The sequence below is a fragment of the Dromiciops gliroides genome, chromosome 2 (genome assembly GCF_019393635.1).
Source record: "Dromiciops gliroides isolate mDroGli1 chromosome 2, mDroGli1.pri, whole genome shotgun sequence".
Lineage (NCBI taxonomy): Eukaryota > Metazoa > Chordata > Mammalia > Microbiotheria > Microbiotheriidae > Dromiciops > Dromiciops gliroides.
In genome coordinates, this window is record NC_057862.1 from 166,490,120 (window position 1) to 166,503,015 (window position 12,896).

A 12,896-nucleotide genomic window follows, 5' to 3' on the forward strand; every position below is an offset into this window, starting at 1 on the left:
CTCAGTTTCCTCAGCTGTAAAACAGAGATAATAATTGACGATAAAATGAGATATTTGTAAAGTGTTTGCCAACCTTAAAGCACTATAAAAATGTTTTTATTTTTATTATTATTATTATTATTACACTAGCAAGTGATATGAATTCCTGAACAACAGAACAGGGATTGGATTATGCCCAAGAGTGATTTGGTCAGCTTGGCCCTGCAAGACACATTTCTCAGAGAGGGAAATCACTCATTTTCACCTCCCCCTCTTAATTTCACTAGAGACGTTATTAAGGCTGCTAGAATATCCTGAAAACACTGTAACTGGATAATTGAGAGAGCCTATACCTCCCTCTCTGTGTTTCCTGTGAAAGGAGTGAAATCTGTCCAGACTAAAGCAATGCAAAACCTTCTCACTTTTCACCTATAGCTATCTATCTTGTCTTCTTGTCTCCTGGAAATATCTATTTCTAACGTCACAGATTCTCCCCCCCCCCCCCCGCCCCAATCTGATGCCTTGTGCACAAAGACAGGACCTTGTTCCCTGTTGAGAGCTTGTGTCTGGAATGTGAGAATGTTGAATTAGCCTCTGTCTGTTTGTAAATGGTCCAGTTTGGATGTTCTAGTAAATTGAAGTGATGTAGGCAGCTTTGTTTTTTATTACATTGTACACTTTGTTCTTAACTTGATGCAAATCAAGGCAGTTTAGGGAGCACTAGGTGTAATTCAGAAGCATTCTATGTAAATAGAAAGGTTTTATTCCTATCTTTCTGACCAATCTTTCTGTCACTTTTTTTTGGCTTCTTCCCACCTCCTAAGTGTGGCTGTTCCCCAAGACTGTGTTCTTGACTTTCTTGTCTATCTGTACTTCCTCCTGCTCCCTCCCTAATCTCTACCCACTGATGTCCTCTCCTTCAAGACTCAGCTCAGCTTCTGCCTCCTCCATGAAGGCTACCCTGATCTCTTTAGCTAGAAATGATTCCCTCCCCACCCAGTTACTCAGTTACTCAGGACATACTATTTCTTTTGCAGGGCAATGAGGGTTAAGTGACTTGCCCAAGGTCACACAGCTAGTAAGTGTCAAGTGTCTGAGGCCAGATTTGAACTCAGATCCTCCTGAATCCAGGGCCAGTACTTTATCCACTACACCACCTAGCTGCCCCCTGGACATGCTATTTGGAATTCTGTTATATAGGAAAACTTTTCTGTGTATATCTTACACAAATGGAAAACATTTGGCATAGTGTAGAGAACTGGTTAGGGTGACTATAGGATTACCTACCCAATGTGCATCACAGAGTTACAAGACTCAAAATGAGAATATATGTGAAAGCAGTTTGGAAGCTATACAGCTCCTATATAGATCAATTAACCAATCAATCAATCAATCTGTGGTTGTTTTGTTGTTGAGTTGTTTCAGTTGTGTCTGACTCTTTATGACCCCCAAAGATACTGGAGTGGTTTGCCATTTCCTTCTCCAGCTTATTTTACAGATAAGGAAACCGAGGCACACAAGGTTAAGTGATTTTCCCAGAATCACACAGCTAGTGTCTGAAGCCAGATTTGAACTCAGGAATATGAGTCTACCTGACTCCAGCCTGGCACAATATCTACTTCAACACCTAGCTTCCCTAATCAGTAAGTATTGATTAGGCACCTGCTATATGCCAGGCACTGAATTAGGCACAAGAGATACAAAGACAAAAATAAAACAATCCCTACACTCAAGGAATTTACTTTCTGTTAGAAGAGCTAATATGTATGTATGTATATATGTGTATATGTATACATATATATGCATTGCAGAATATGCACAAGGTTAATGCAAGGTAGTTTAGGAAGCAAAAGGTCAGGAGCAACTGGAAGGATCAAGGAAGCTTCATGTAAAAGACAGTTCTAAAATATGATGTTGGGGGTAGCTAGGTGGTACAGTAGATAAAGCACCAGCCCTGGATTCAGGAGGACCTGAGTTCAAATCTGACCTCAGACACTTGACACTTACTAGCTGTGTGACCCTGGGCAAGTCACTTAACCCTTATTGCCCCACAAAAAAAAAAAGTTACATGACAATAACATTTATTAGAGCCCAAACTATTACCAAAAAATTACAGCCCTATAGCCATATGACTAATTTTCCTAAATGTTCATGCCTTTAACTCTGAGCCAGAACCAAGGAGGGCATCAAAACTTAGAGGGCATTGATAATGCTAGTATTCCTTTGGAATGTAGAAACAACTGAGCTTAACATCTAGCTAATGAGAATAATTAAAGAGCTACTAGATGCTTTTCCCCTTCCTGTCCCCCCTCCACAGAGCTACAACCCAAGAGATCTCCCTCTTGCCCCACCTTGGTTTTGCCACATCCCTCCGGGTCTCAGGAGTCTCTACTTCCTCCCTTATTCCTTAGTAATCCTGGGGACTGATATTTCTGGTCCCCAACCCCTAAATCAAATGGTATTGATTTAAGTTGATATGAGGGCTTTCCTCAGGTACCACGAGTCAATTCATCAATCAATCAATCAATAAGCATTTATTAGTGCTTGCTATGCGCCAGATGCTCATCTAAGAACTGACTATATAAAGAAAGGCAGAAACAGTCCTTGCTCTCAAAGACTTCACTTTCTAAAAGGGAAGAACAACACATAAATAATTAGGTACAGACAATATATACAGAGAGAGAGAGACAGAGACAGAGTCAGACAGACAGAGACAGACAGAGAGGATAGAAGGTAGTATGAAAAGAAAAGGCATTAACATCTGGGGGAACTGGAAAAGCCTTCTGGAACTTAACAAGCAGGGGAGGGTACAATGATATCATCAGATGTACACACTTTAGGAAAATCACTTTGGCAGCTGAGTGGAGGGTGGATTAAGTGAAAAGATAGAGGCAGGGAGACCTATTTAAAGACTATTGAGATAGAAGAGGATCTCCAAATCCAGGGGGAAAAAAAAGAACTGTGGAGTATTGATGCTGAATGAACCATACCATTTCTTTTGTTTTTGGTGCTGTTGTTTTTCTATTTTGAGGTTTTTTGTCATTGCTCTAATTTTTCTCTTATAACATAACTAATGCAGAAATATGTTTAATGTTATTATGTGTGTATATAAATATATATATATATAACCTATATCAGATTACCTGCTGTCTAGGGCAGGGGGGAGGGAGGGGAGGGAGGGAGAAAAATCTGAAATTGGAAAGCTTGTATAAACAAAAGTTGAGAACTATCTTTACATGTAATGGGAGAAAAATAAAATAGTTTATTACAAATAAATAAATAAAAATAATAAAGACTATTGAAATAGTCCAGTGGAGAAGTGATAAGAGCCTGAACTAGGATTGTGATTGTGAGAGTGGAGAGAAAGGGATTTGTACAAGAGATATTATGAAGGTAAAAATGACCAAGCTTTACAACAAATTGTATATGACTGCAAGTTATGATTCTTTATACGTTCAACATGCCATAATTTTCCACAGTGAATATGACACAACCTTCTTCTAACCCTTCTTTTTAGTGCATCAGGTAGCTGAACGAGTGGAGGCTCTGGGTCAGTTTGTGATGAAGACGAGAAGAACACTCAAGGGCCATGGGAACAAAGTCCTCTGCATGGACTGGTGTAAAGATAAAAGGAGGATTGTGAGCTCTTCTCAGGTAAAATATACTTCCTCTCAAAATACAGTTCACTGGTAATGGCTTCTGGTGCATATCCTTAAATAAGAAGAAATAAAAATATGTTTTCTCTAAATTCTTTCCCAATCCTTGTATCTTTCATTTAACCATGTCAGTCTCCCAGAAGATAAATCAATATTAATTCATTTTCTAATTCCTATAAACCCTGCATGCTGAGAAGTGAAAGTTCATTTGAGAATTATCTGTATATGATTTTTATTGAGCAAAATAATTTCTTCCTTTCTGAATTTATTATTGGTTTAAAAAATCAATAGCAGTTTCATGGTTTCCATGGGCTTAAAAATGATTAATTCCTTCAGTGTTTTCTTCAGTCCCCCAAGAAGACAACATGAGGTAATGGAAAAGCACAAAATTTGGCATCAGAGGAGCTGAATTTGTATCCCAGTATAGCTTGGATTGCCTATGTAACGCTAGGCAGGTCATATTATCTCTTTTTGCCTTGGATTTCCTTATTTGCAAAATGGGGAAGTTGGACAAAATTATCTATAAGGTCCTTTTTGGTTCTAAATCTTAGAATCCCTCCAAAAACATCTCAGTATGTGCTCCCATCCTCCTCACCAGAATGGTTCCTCAAGATGTTTGGATATTTGTATAGAAAAAAATCATATAAAAAGGATGAAAATTGACCATTGTTAAGTATATTAAATGTGCTAAGGACTGGGAAGAAATTACATAAAGGTTTTGAGCAATGACTATATTATCAGAACAAGAAGTGTGTTGTTTTCCAGGGTGACTACTTTGAAGGGAACACTATTTAAATGTATCACTTAGGGGCAGCTAGGTGGCACAGTGGATAGAGCACCAGCCCTAGAGTCAGGAGGACCTGAGTTCAAATCTGGCCTCAGGCACTTGACACTTACTACCTGTGTGACCTTGGGCAAGTCACTTAACCCCAATTGCTTCACTAAAAGGAAAAAAATCTAAATTAAATGTATCACTTGTGGCATATTTATTAAGAATGAGTCATGTTGGAGCAGCTAGGTGGCACAGTGGATAGAGCACCGGCCCTGGATTCAGGAGGGCCTGAGTTCAAATCTGGCCTCAGACACTTAACACTTACTAGCTGTGTGACTTTGGGCAAGTCACTTAACCCCAATTGCCTCACAAAAACAAACAAAAAAGAATGAGTCACATTACTTTCTAGTCACATATTGTATCTGTATATCAATAGTCATAGTGATAGGTTGTTAAATGTTGAAGTATTGTGCATTGCACCTCTTGGTCTGAAATCCATCTCTGTAAATTACTACAAGTTACTTCCTATGTGGCCTTTCAGTCTAGAATCTCCAACCAGTTGTTTGGGTTGTCAATCTAAAATATCAGAGGGAAAAATGCTATGCTGTGGAAAAATGTATCTATCAGTTATGACTCACTTTCTTGTACTCTAACAATTCTATAATCCCTTTATACAAAGGCCAAAGAATCAGAAACCAAAAGAAACAACTAGATTTCTGCAGAAAATCTCACTACTCAGGTTCCTACAGTAGAAAATCAATGAGAATAGGATCTAAAAGTGTTATCAAAAATAACAAAAAAAAAGACATGATTAAAGTTTTCAGAGAAGTATTATAAGTAGTTACATAAGACAGAAAACAATCTACATGTACAACTGTACAGGAATGATTAAATATATTTTATATTAATATAATAGATTCCACTAAATAATACCACTAAAACAAAATCTGGAAAGACCTTTATGAAATAATGCATTATGAAAAAAGTGAAATTAGAATGGAAAGCACACTAAATTACAATTATATAAAAGTAGAATGGGAATGAATAGACAAAGAATCCTGATGAGCTCCCAGAGGGAGTGACTGAAAAATTGTTATAATACTTTATACATTTAAATAAACCGATGTAAACATAAATAGTTACTTAGTTTAGTTGATTAGACCTATGTTTAAAAAAAAGTTTTTATTAAAACTTTTTTAAGTGACTAATAGAAGTAGGGATAGAGGTGAAGGGTTGCAAACGTGATAAATGTAACCTGTAATTAAGTCGTCCAACAGTTACCTGAAAATGATTTCAGGTTTATAATCTTTTGTGTGCTCGCTTAAGGATTTGGGGTGTTGTGAGTGGAATTTAAAATGTTTTAAATTTGTCTGAAATGTATTCATTATAATATACTGTATAGAACAGATTACTTTCTGCGTTATGCAAACAAGGGGAAGTGGTGAATTGAGCATTTATCCAAATCAAGATAGATACTTACTCATAGGGAAAAGGAGTGTTTGGGGGCTTGGATTTCTCAGATGGACTAAAGGTTTCACATTGGGGGTTTTTTAATTAGTATTCCTTTTTTTCATATTGATGAATTTTGTTTAGACATATCAGTTACATCCTGGTACCTTCCACTTCCATTACCATTCCCCCAGGACCTAGCAGGTGTTTTTTTTTTGTTTTATTAAGTTAAGCAAAACAAAACAAAAAAGGCAAATATATCCATTGCAATTGACAGTAATAGGAACTCTCCACTGTACCATTTTTACTGCTTCTTATCAGGAAAAAAGTGTGTTTTAACCTCAATCAGCTGGAAGCAAAATTGGCCTTTATATTTTATCTGAATTCTTTTGTCTTTTATCATTTGCATTATTATAGTCTTAGTGGTTATTGTTCATTGGTTGTGCTTTCTTCACTCCTCATCAATAATACAAGTCTTCCAATATTTCTTAGAATCCTTCATATTCCTCAATGCAAGAATTTTCCATTACATTCATATACCATAAGTTTTTCATCTTTTCCCTGCTGAGAGTAGATTTTTGGCCCCTAAAGCATCTAGATTATCATAGCAACTTTCTCCTTTAGTTAACCCTTTTTGATACAACTTTTAGCCAAAAAAAAATTTAGGTTATATTTGTTGGAAATTTGGAGACAATACTGAGATCTGGCTTTTTTTTTCATCTAGGATGGGAAGGTGATAGTGTGGGACTCCTTCACAACTAATAAGGTAAGGAATTTTCCAAAGTCTTCATAATTATGAAAGTGCATCATGAAGCATATAGTCTCTGTACACCATGGGTACCAAATAATTGTATGTTGAAATTACTGATAGGTATAAAATCATGAATATAAAATTATTGTTTCCTTCTATTAGAAAAAAGATAATGAGAATGATAAATTTTCATGAATGAATCTCCTGCTGGTATGGGACTATGTCTGTTGGAAAGTAAGAAGCAGCATAGCATAAAAGAAAGAGGAACTGAAGTTCAAGTCAGATGACACAGATGCCAGTCCTGGTTTAACTTCCAGCATGCAGATCACAAGCCATCTATGACTGCATATCTTATGCAACATCTCATGAATGTCCTGTCCTGAGTTCATCACAAGGAGTCCACCCGGGATCATGGGGCCTTCCTTCTCTTTGACATCACAAAGATACCAATGAAACGCATAAATTTTCCATCAGTTATCCCAGTCTTTTTTTTATATGATCAGACAATATTCTTTACTCATACATTTATTTTATGACATCCTTTATACTGATTCTCCTCCATGAATTCTATATGTTATATCCATTAAATGTAGAATCCAATATAAAATAGCTGAAAACATATTCAGATTGAACACTTTCAATATTTTTTCTTTCTCTGAAAAGTTTAAGAAATCAATTCTCTTTTTGTATTGTATAATTATATATGTATATATATATATAAATTCTCATTGTATGAAGAGTTGAATTTTCAAATTGGACTTCTATTCAAATTGAATGTAAGTCTGATTTATTTAGTATGAATGAATGTCTAGTTCCTGAGGCATCAGAAAGTTCATGATCAGGGAATCTCTGCCTCTATCCTCCATTCTCCCATGTTTTGGCCACTTATGAAGCCAATGTTGGGGAATAGTTATTGAAAATTGTGATATGGTGTGGGGAATTGGGGCATACTCTATGACATAAGAAATTAGATTCTTCCTTGAGTTCTGATGTATTAAAGGAAGAAGAATGTGGCATGGGATTTGCCACTTGCCAAAATGGCAGAGGATATAAACCATGCATACATGCAAGAGTATAGGTCTTAGGATCGACACTGTTGATCTCAAACTCCAGACCCTTGACTTCTTTTGTCCTGTTAGCACATAAGAACATTTTGGGGGAAAGAAATTTATTTTTCTTGTATCCAACTATTTTTCTATGAGAAATGTATCTCTGAAATGGTTGCATAAATTCATAGGAAGTTTTGTCAAGAAAAACATTTCTCTGATTTTGTGTATGTTTCAGGAACATGCAGTGACTATGCCCTGTACCTGGGTGATGGCATGTGCCTATGCCCCATCAGGATGTGCCATTGCTTGTGGGTAAGTGGAACATCTCAAACTTTCAGTCAGATTCATTTCATTTTCTTTTCTCAAGAAATGTCACTGTTCATGTTTCCTACAAAAGATAGACCATTAAAACGAGTGCTCCATTCTTTGCTTTTCAGGAATAAAACCTGACCTTCCTCTTACATATTTTTAGACTGGATGTATGACTTTATTAGTGTAAGGAATTCACAGTAAGGAAACTCCCTCTAATCAGTTCAAGTCAATACATTTCCTATGATTTACTGTCTTAGGTCCCTAGAGGACTGACAGATGAAGTGATTTACCCAAGGTCACATGGCCAATATGAGTGGAAGGCTGGACTTGAACTGAGGTCTTTCTGACTCTAAGGCCAGCTCTTTATCTACTATGCTGTACTATGCTGTGTATCAAAAAGAGCTAGCTAACATTTACATAGCACTTTAAGGTTTGCAAAACACTTTATAAATATTATTTTATTTTATCTTCACAACAACCCTTCCCAGGGTTGATGAGGCTAATGAGGCTGAGAAAGGTTTAGTGACTTGCCCAAGGTCATACAGCTAATAAATATCAGGGATAGGATTTGAACTCAGGTCTTTCCAACTCCAGATGCAATATTATATCCACTGAACCACCTACCTGCCCAGGTGAATAATCTACCTTTTTATTAAAGAGTATGAGTTTAAAACATATGCAACCCTCTCCCTTCCCCCAAACAAGAAAGCAAAAAAAAGTCTGCTCCCAGAAACTCCCTAACCTCCTTCTTAGTTCCCTTTTATCTGTATTCTCACTCCACATGAATATATCTAAAATGTCCAGATTCCTGAAGTATATCAGAGGCAGATGATGTTCACATTTTTTTAACTGGAGAAACTTAAGCAGTGGGTGGTTGAGTAATCTACTTAAATAAAAGGCAGTGGGAGAACAGCAAATCCCTTAAAAAGCAAAAACAGCCTGCTGTGGGAGGCAGATCGTGCCTCATGCTTATTTTTTCAAGAATAGTGGTAGCCAACATACCGTATGGGAAGAGCAAAGAAGTGTCCTCCTTGTCCTTGGTAAAGGACAAAACATTCAGAAAACATAAGCCACCTACAAAGAGAAGGTGAGCAGAACTGGTTAATAATTCCCTTCTCAAAGGGACCAAGAGAGGCAATCCTTTTCAGACTTGATGTCTCTCTTGTATTTTCTTTCAAGAGCTCAGGTTGGGGCAGCTAGGTGGCGCAGTGGATAAAGCACCGGCCCTGGATTCAGGAGTACCTGAGTTCAAATTCGGCCTCAGACACTTGACACTTACTAGCTGTGTGACCCTGGGCAAGTCACTTAACCCCCATTGCCCTGCAAAAAAAGAGAGAGAGAGAGAGAGAGAGCGAGCTCAGGTTCAGGCTGTTATATGAAGTGGTTACTGGGGGTTATCCACAACTCCTTTCTAATGCTTTGGGGTGAACATCTGAGCTGGAGCCTGATCCTTGCTTCTGGCCCATTTGATACCTGCCACTTTCCTTATCTTGACTCAGCTGGTTGTAATGAGAAGACAAACTAAGCATCTGTAAGGCACAAATGGAGAGAGGTAAACACCAGGCTGGGCTCCTTCCTGAGATATCTTCTGCACAGTCAGCTGTTGCTGATCAACACAGCCTGCTCCCTGGTTACTCATACCTCTCACAGGAAAATACCCACTTCTCCCAGTAGTGAATAGCTAGAAACAAGGAAGTCAGGGCAGGAAATCTGAGATGAGGAGAATAAGAATTGTGCCCAGGCATAATGGCAGGGATAAAAGGAGAGGAAGCAGGAAGAGAATGGCCCTCACTCACTAATATGACCAACCTTGCTTTACAAAACTAACATGAAGTAGAGGAGTTTCCACTTTGCAATAAAGCCCATCTGAGACCACTTATGAGGCCCACTTTGACTACTGCACAGAGGAATGCAATCCTTAATAGAGGCTGATAAATCAGAAAGGGGAAATGTGATCTTCAATTCTAGAGTCAAGAGAAAAGGGATCCTGTTTCATGCGGCTGAAAATGCTGCTCATTATCCATAAGAAGGTAACTTATTAACCTGAGTAGCAGAGGAAGAAAGGAAACAAGCATTTATTAAATACCAACTATGTGCCAGGTACTGTGCTAAGTGCTTTACAAATAGCGTTTTATTTGATCCTCACAACAATCCTGAAGGGTGGGCAGTGTTATTATCCCCATTTTATAGTTGAGGAAAATGAAGCAGACAGAGGTGAAGTGACTCGCCCAGGGTCACACAGCTAGTAAGTGCCTGAAGTCTGGTTTTCCTGATGCCAGAAATCAGTGCTCTGTCCACCATGCCACCAAGCACCACCAGGAGGATTAGGGACTCAGAAAAGAGCCATCATCCTGGAAAATAATGTCTAAGGACATGGTGGCTTCAGTATTATCTTTTGTAGTATAACCTTTGAGAGTGCATTAAGATGTTCAGAATCATCACATTACCTTTTTCATAAAATCACAGGGCTGTAAAGGACTACTATGTTCTCCCAATGCAGGGGAGATGGTTATCTAGTACATTCTTAGAACCCTCTGGGAAAGGAGATTCTAATCCTCCTTTGATAACCTATTTTATTCTTTATCTCAGTGTTTAATTACCCTCACAAATAGAAAAATTATTCTTTATAACCTATAATCTTTTACCAAAATCCTTCTTCCTACAAATTGAGCTGACTTCTAGAATCTTAGAGAGGGTAGAAACTTAAGGGTTATCTTTTCCAGCTCATGGCTAAGCAGAAATCCCCTCTACAACCGTCTTGGTTATTTTTCTATTTCAGTAGAGAGAGAAAACACTTGGTTGCTAGGATTTTATAAGAATCTCTAGATAAAGTTAAAAAGTAGCCCCAGGTTAAAGCAAGTTATAAATTATTAAACTCATGCACTTGCTTGACTATGTTGTGCCCTTAAACACCTCCGCAAACTAAATATCTTCAGTACTTTCAATATGTATTTATGAGTGTGGTTTTCTGATGCTTACGTGGTCTAGGTGTGTCATCAAACCCACACACTGGCCATGTAACCCATAGGCATAGCATCCAAAGTGTCCCAGCCGCTGCCCCTTATCTGACTGAAAGGCTCAGAAAAAAAAAATACATTGTGCTTGTTGATCATGAAAAAGCATTTGTGTCAGCAGAGCAAAACACTATCTTAAAGGCTCTTTTAGAGTAAGGTGTCTCCCATCCATGCATCAAAAACTTCCAAGATATAGCAATAGAAATAACCCTATTCAGTAACCCTCTAATTTTAAATATCAGTCAAAGTATCAAATGGGGACCATAATCTTCAGAAGTATTTGCAAGTAGGGGCAGCTAGGTGGCACAGCAGACAGAGCACTGGCCCTGGATTCAGGAGGACCTGAGTTCAAATCCGGTCTTAGACACTTGACACTTACTAGCTGTGTGACCCTGGGCAAATCCAAATCCAGCCTCGGACACTTGACACTTACTAGCTGTGTGACCCTGGGCAAGTCACTTAATCCCAATTGCCTCACCAAAAAAAAATTATTTGCAACTGTGATATACTAATATAGCACAAAAGCCAGTTGGAAGAAGATTTTATTGTGAATGGGGAGATGCCCTTGTTTTCAGAAGATTCTTTTCTAGTTCCATCAAGCTTCATAAAACTGAAGTATCTTCTGAAAGAGACCCATAATTATTCAAAAAAACTTGGTATAATCACCCACATAGGAAATACAAAGTGAATGAAAATTACCTATTGCCCAGATGATGAGCTGCATTTGGATAAACCAATTACAGAACCTTTATATAAGACAATCAATATAGATAGACCACACACTGGGCTTAAAATTGTACAAGAGAAGAAAAATTGGCTGGGTTGGGTTGCCTTCAGGAAATTGCAAAGTTCCTTTTAATAATCCCAAGTTTCCCATGGAAACAAAGAGACCATCTTTTTAACACCAATATTGCCATTTGGCAACAAGACATTAAGGACAATAATCCCAAAAACATTTAAAATGAATATTACACATGATATATGTGAGCAGGCTACAACAGGGAACCAATGAAGAAAGTCAAAGAAGCTGGTGAGGCAGGAAGGGAAGGCAGATGAAGGAACTTATTACAAATAAGAATCCAACATTTCTCTCTACTAGTACAAATGAGTAAGTCCCTTGTAATTTACAAACTTTAACTTATAGACTTAGCGTCACCAAGAGATTAAATAACTTGCCCATGATCTCACAGCTACTATATGTCAGAGGTACTTAGGTCTTGTTCATTCTAAATCAGGCCTTCTATTGATTATACCCACCACCGTACTATTTATAAACAGGGATAATGTCAAAAATTTAAAGCAAGGCTAAATTCTCCTTATAAATAAAAAGGTTCAACTTCGCCCTCACTATATCTTTTGCTAAGAAGAACAACTCTACCTACTTTGAATTTCTAATGGAGAACCTAACTTAATTATTACTGACTCTGATTTTGGGAGAGCCCAATGTATTCAGTTATTGCAAAAAGTTTAATGAACTATTGCAAAAATTCACAAAATTAGTTTCAGTATATATTCACAGATACACACATAGACACACAGACACACAAAACAACAACTATATGATATTTTTAATGGAGGTCTGTATTATCAAATCAACCAGACACTTATAGAATGCCTCAAATTCCCAAAAGTTGAGGCTCTCCAGGGTGCTAGTTAGTGAAACAGTTGTTGAGAATTGGGAGGCAAGTTCACTCACTGGGTGTTAATCTCTAAATCATCAAAAGTTGATTCTAATACAGCTACTGATTTTTTTAGTGTAATTAATGCAGTGTCTCAATAACTATTCACTCTGGGTAAATGTAAATTTAATGATCACATAATTTTCAGGTTTTGAGATTTTAAAAATACACCTATAGGCAGAGCACTATAATGCCACATGCTTTTCCAGTATGACATTTGCCACAGCCACAGTGT

General features: G+C 37.6%; 1 protein-coding gene across 1 annotated transcript in view; it reads left to right on the forward strand.

The window, feature by feature from the left end:
* The window catches only part of GNB5 (G protein subunit beta 5), a 52,084-nt gene that overhangs the window by 11,662 nt on the left and 27,526 nt on the right, over nt 1-12,896 (forward strand). Inside the window, exons 2-4 of the mRNA XM_043981983.1 lie at nt 3,497-3,633; nt 6,581-6,622; nt 7,892-7,968. Coding sequence (XP_043837918.1) covers nt 3,497-3,633; nt 6,581-6,622; nt 7,892-7,968 — 256 coding nt within the window. The remainder of the gene's footprint in view (nt 1-3,496; nt 3,634-6,580; nt 6,623-7,891; nt 7,969-12,896) is intronic.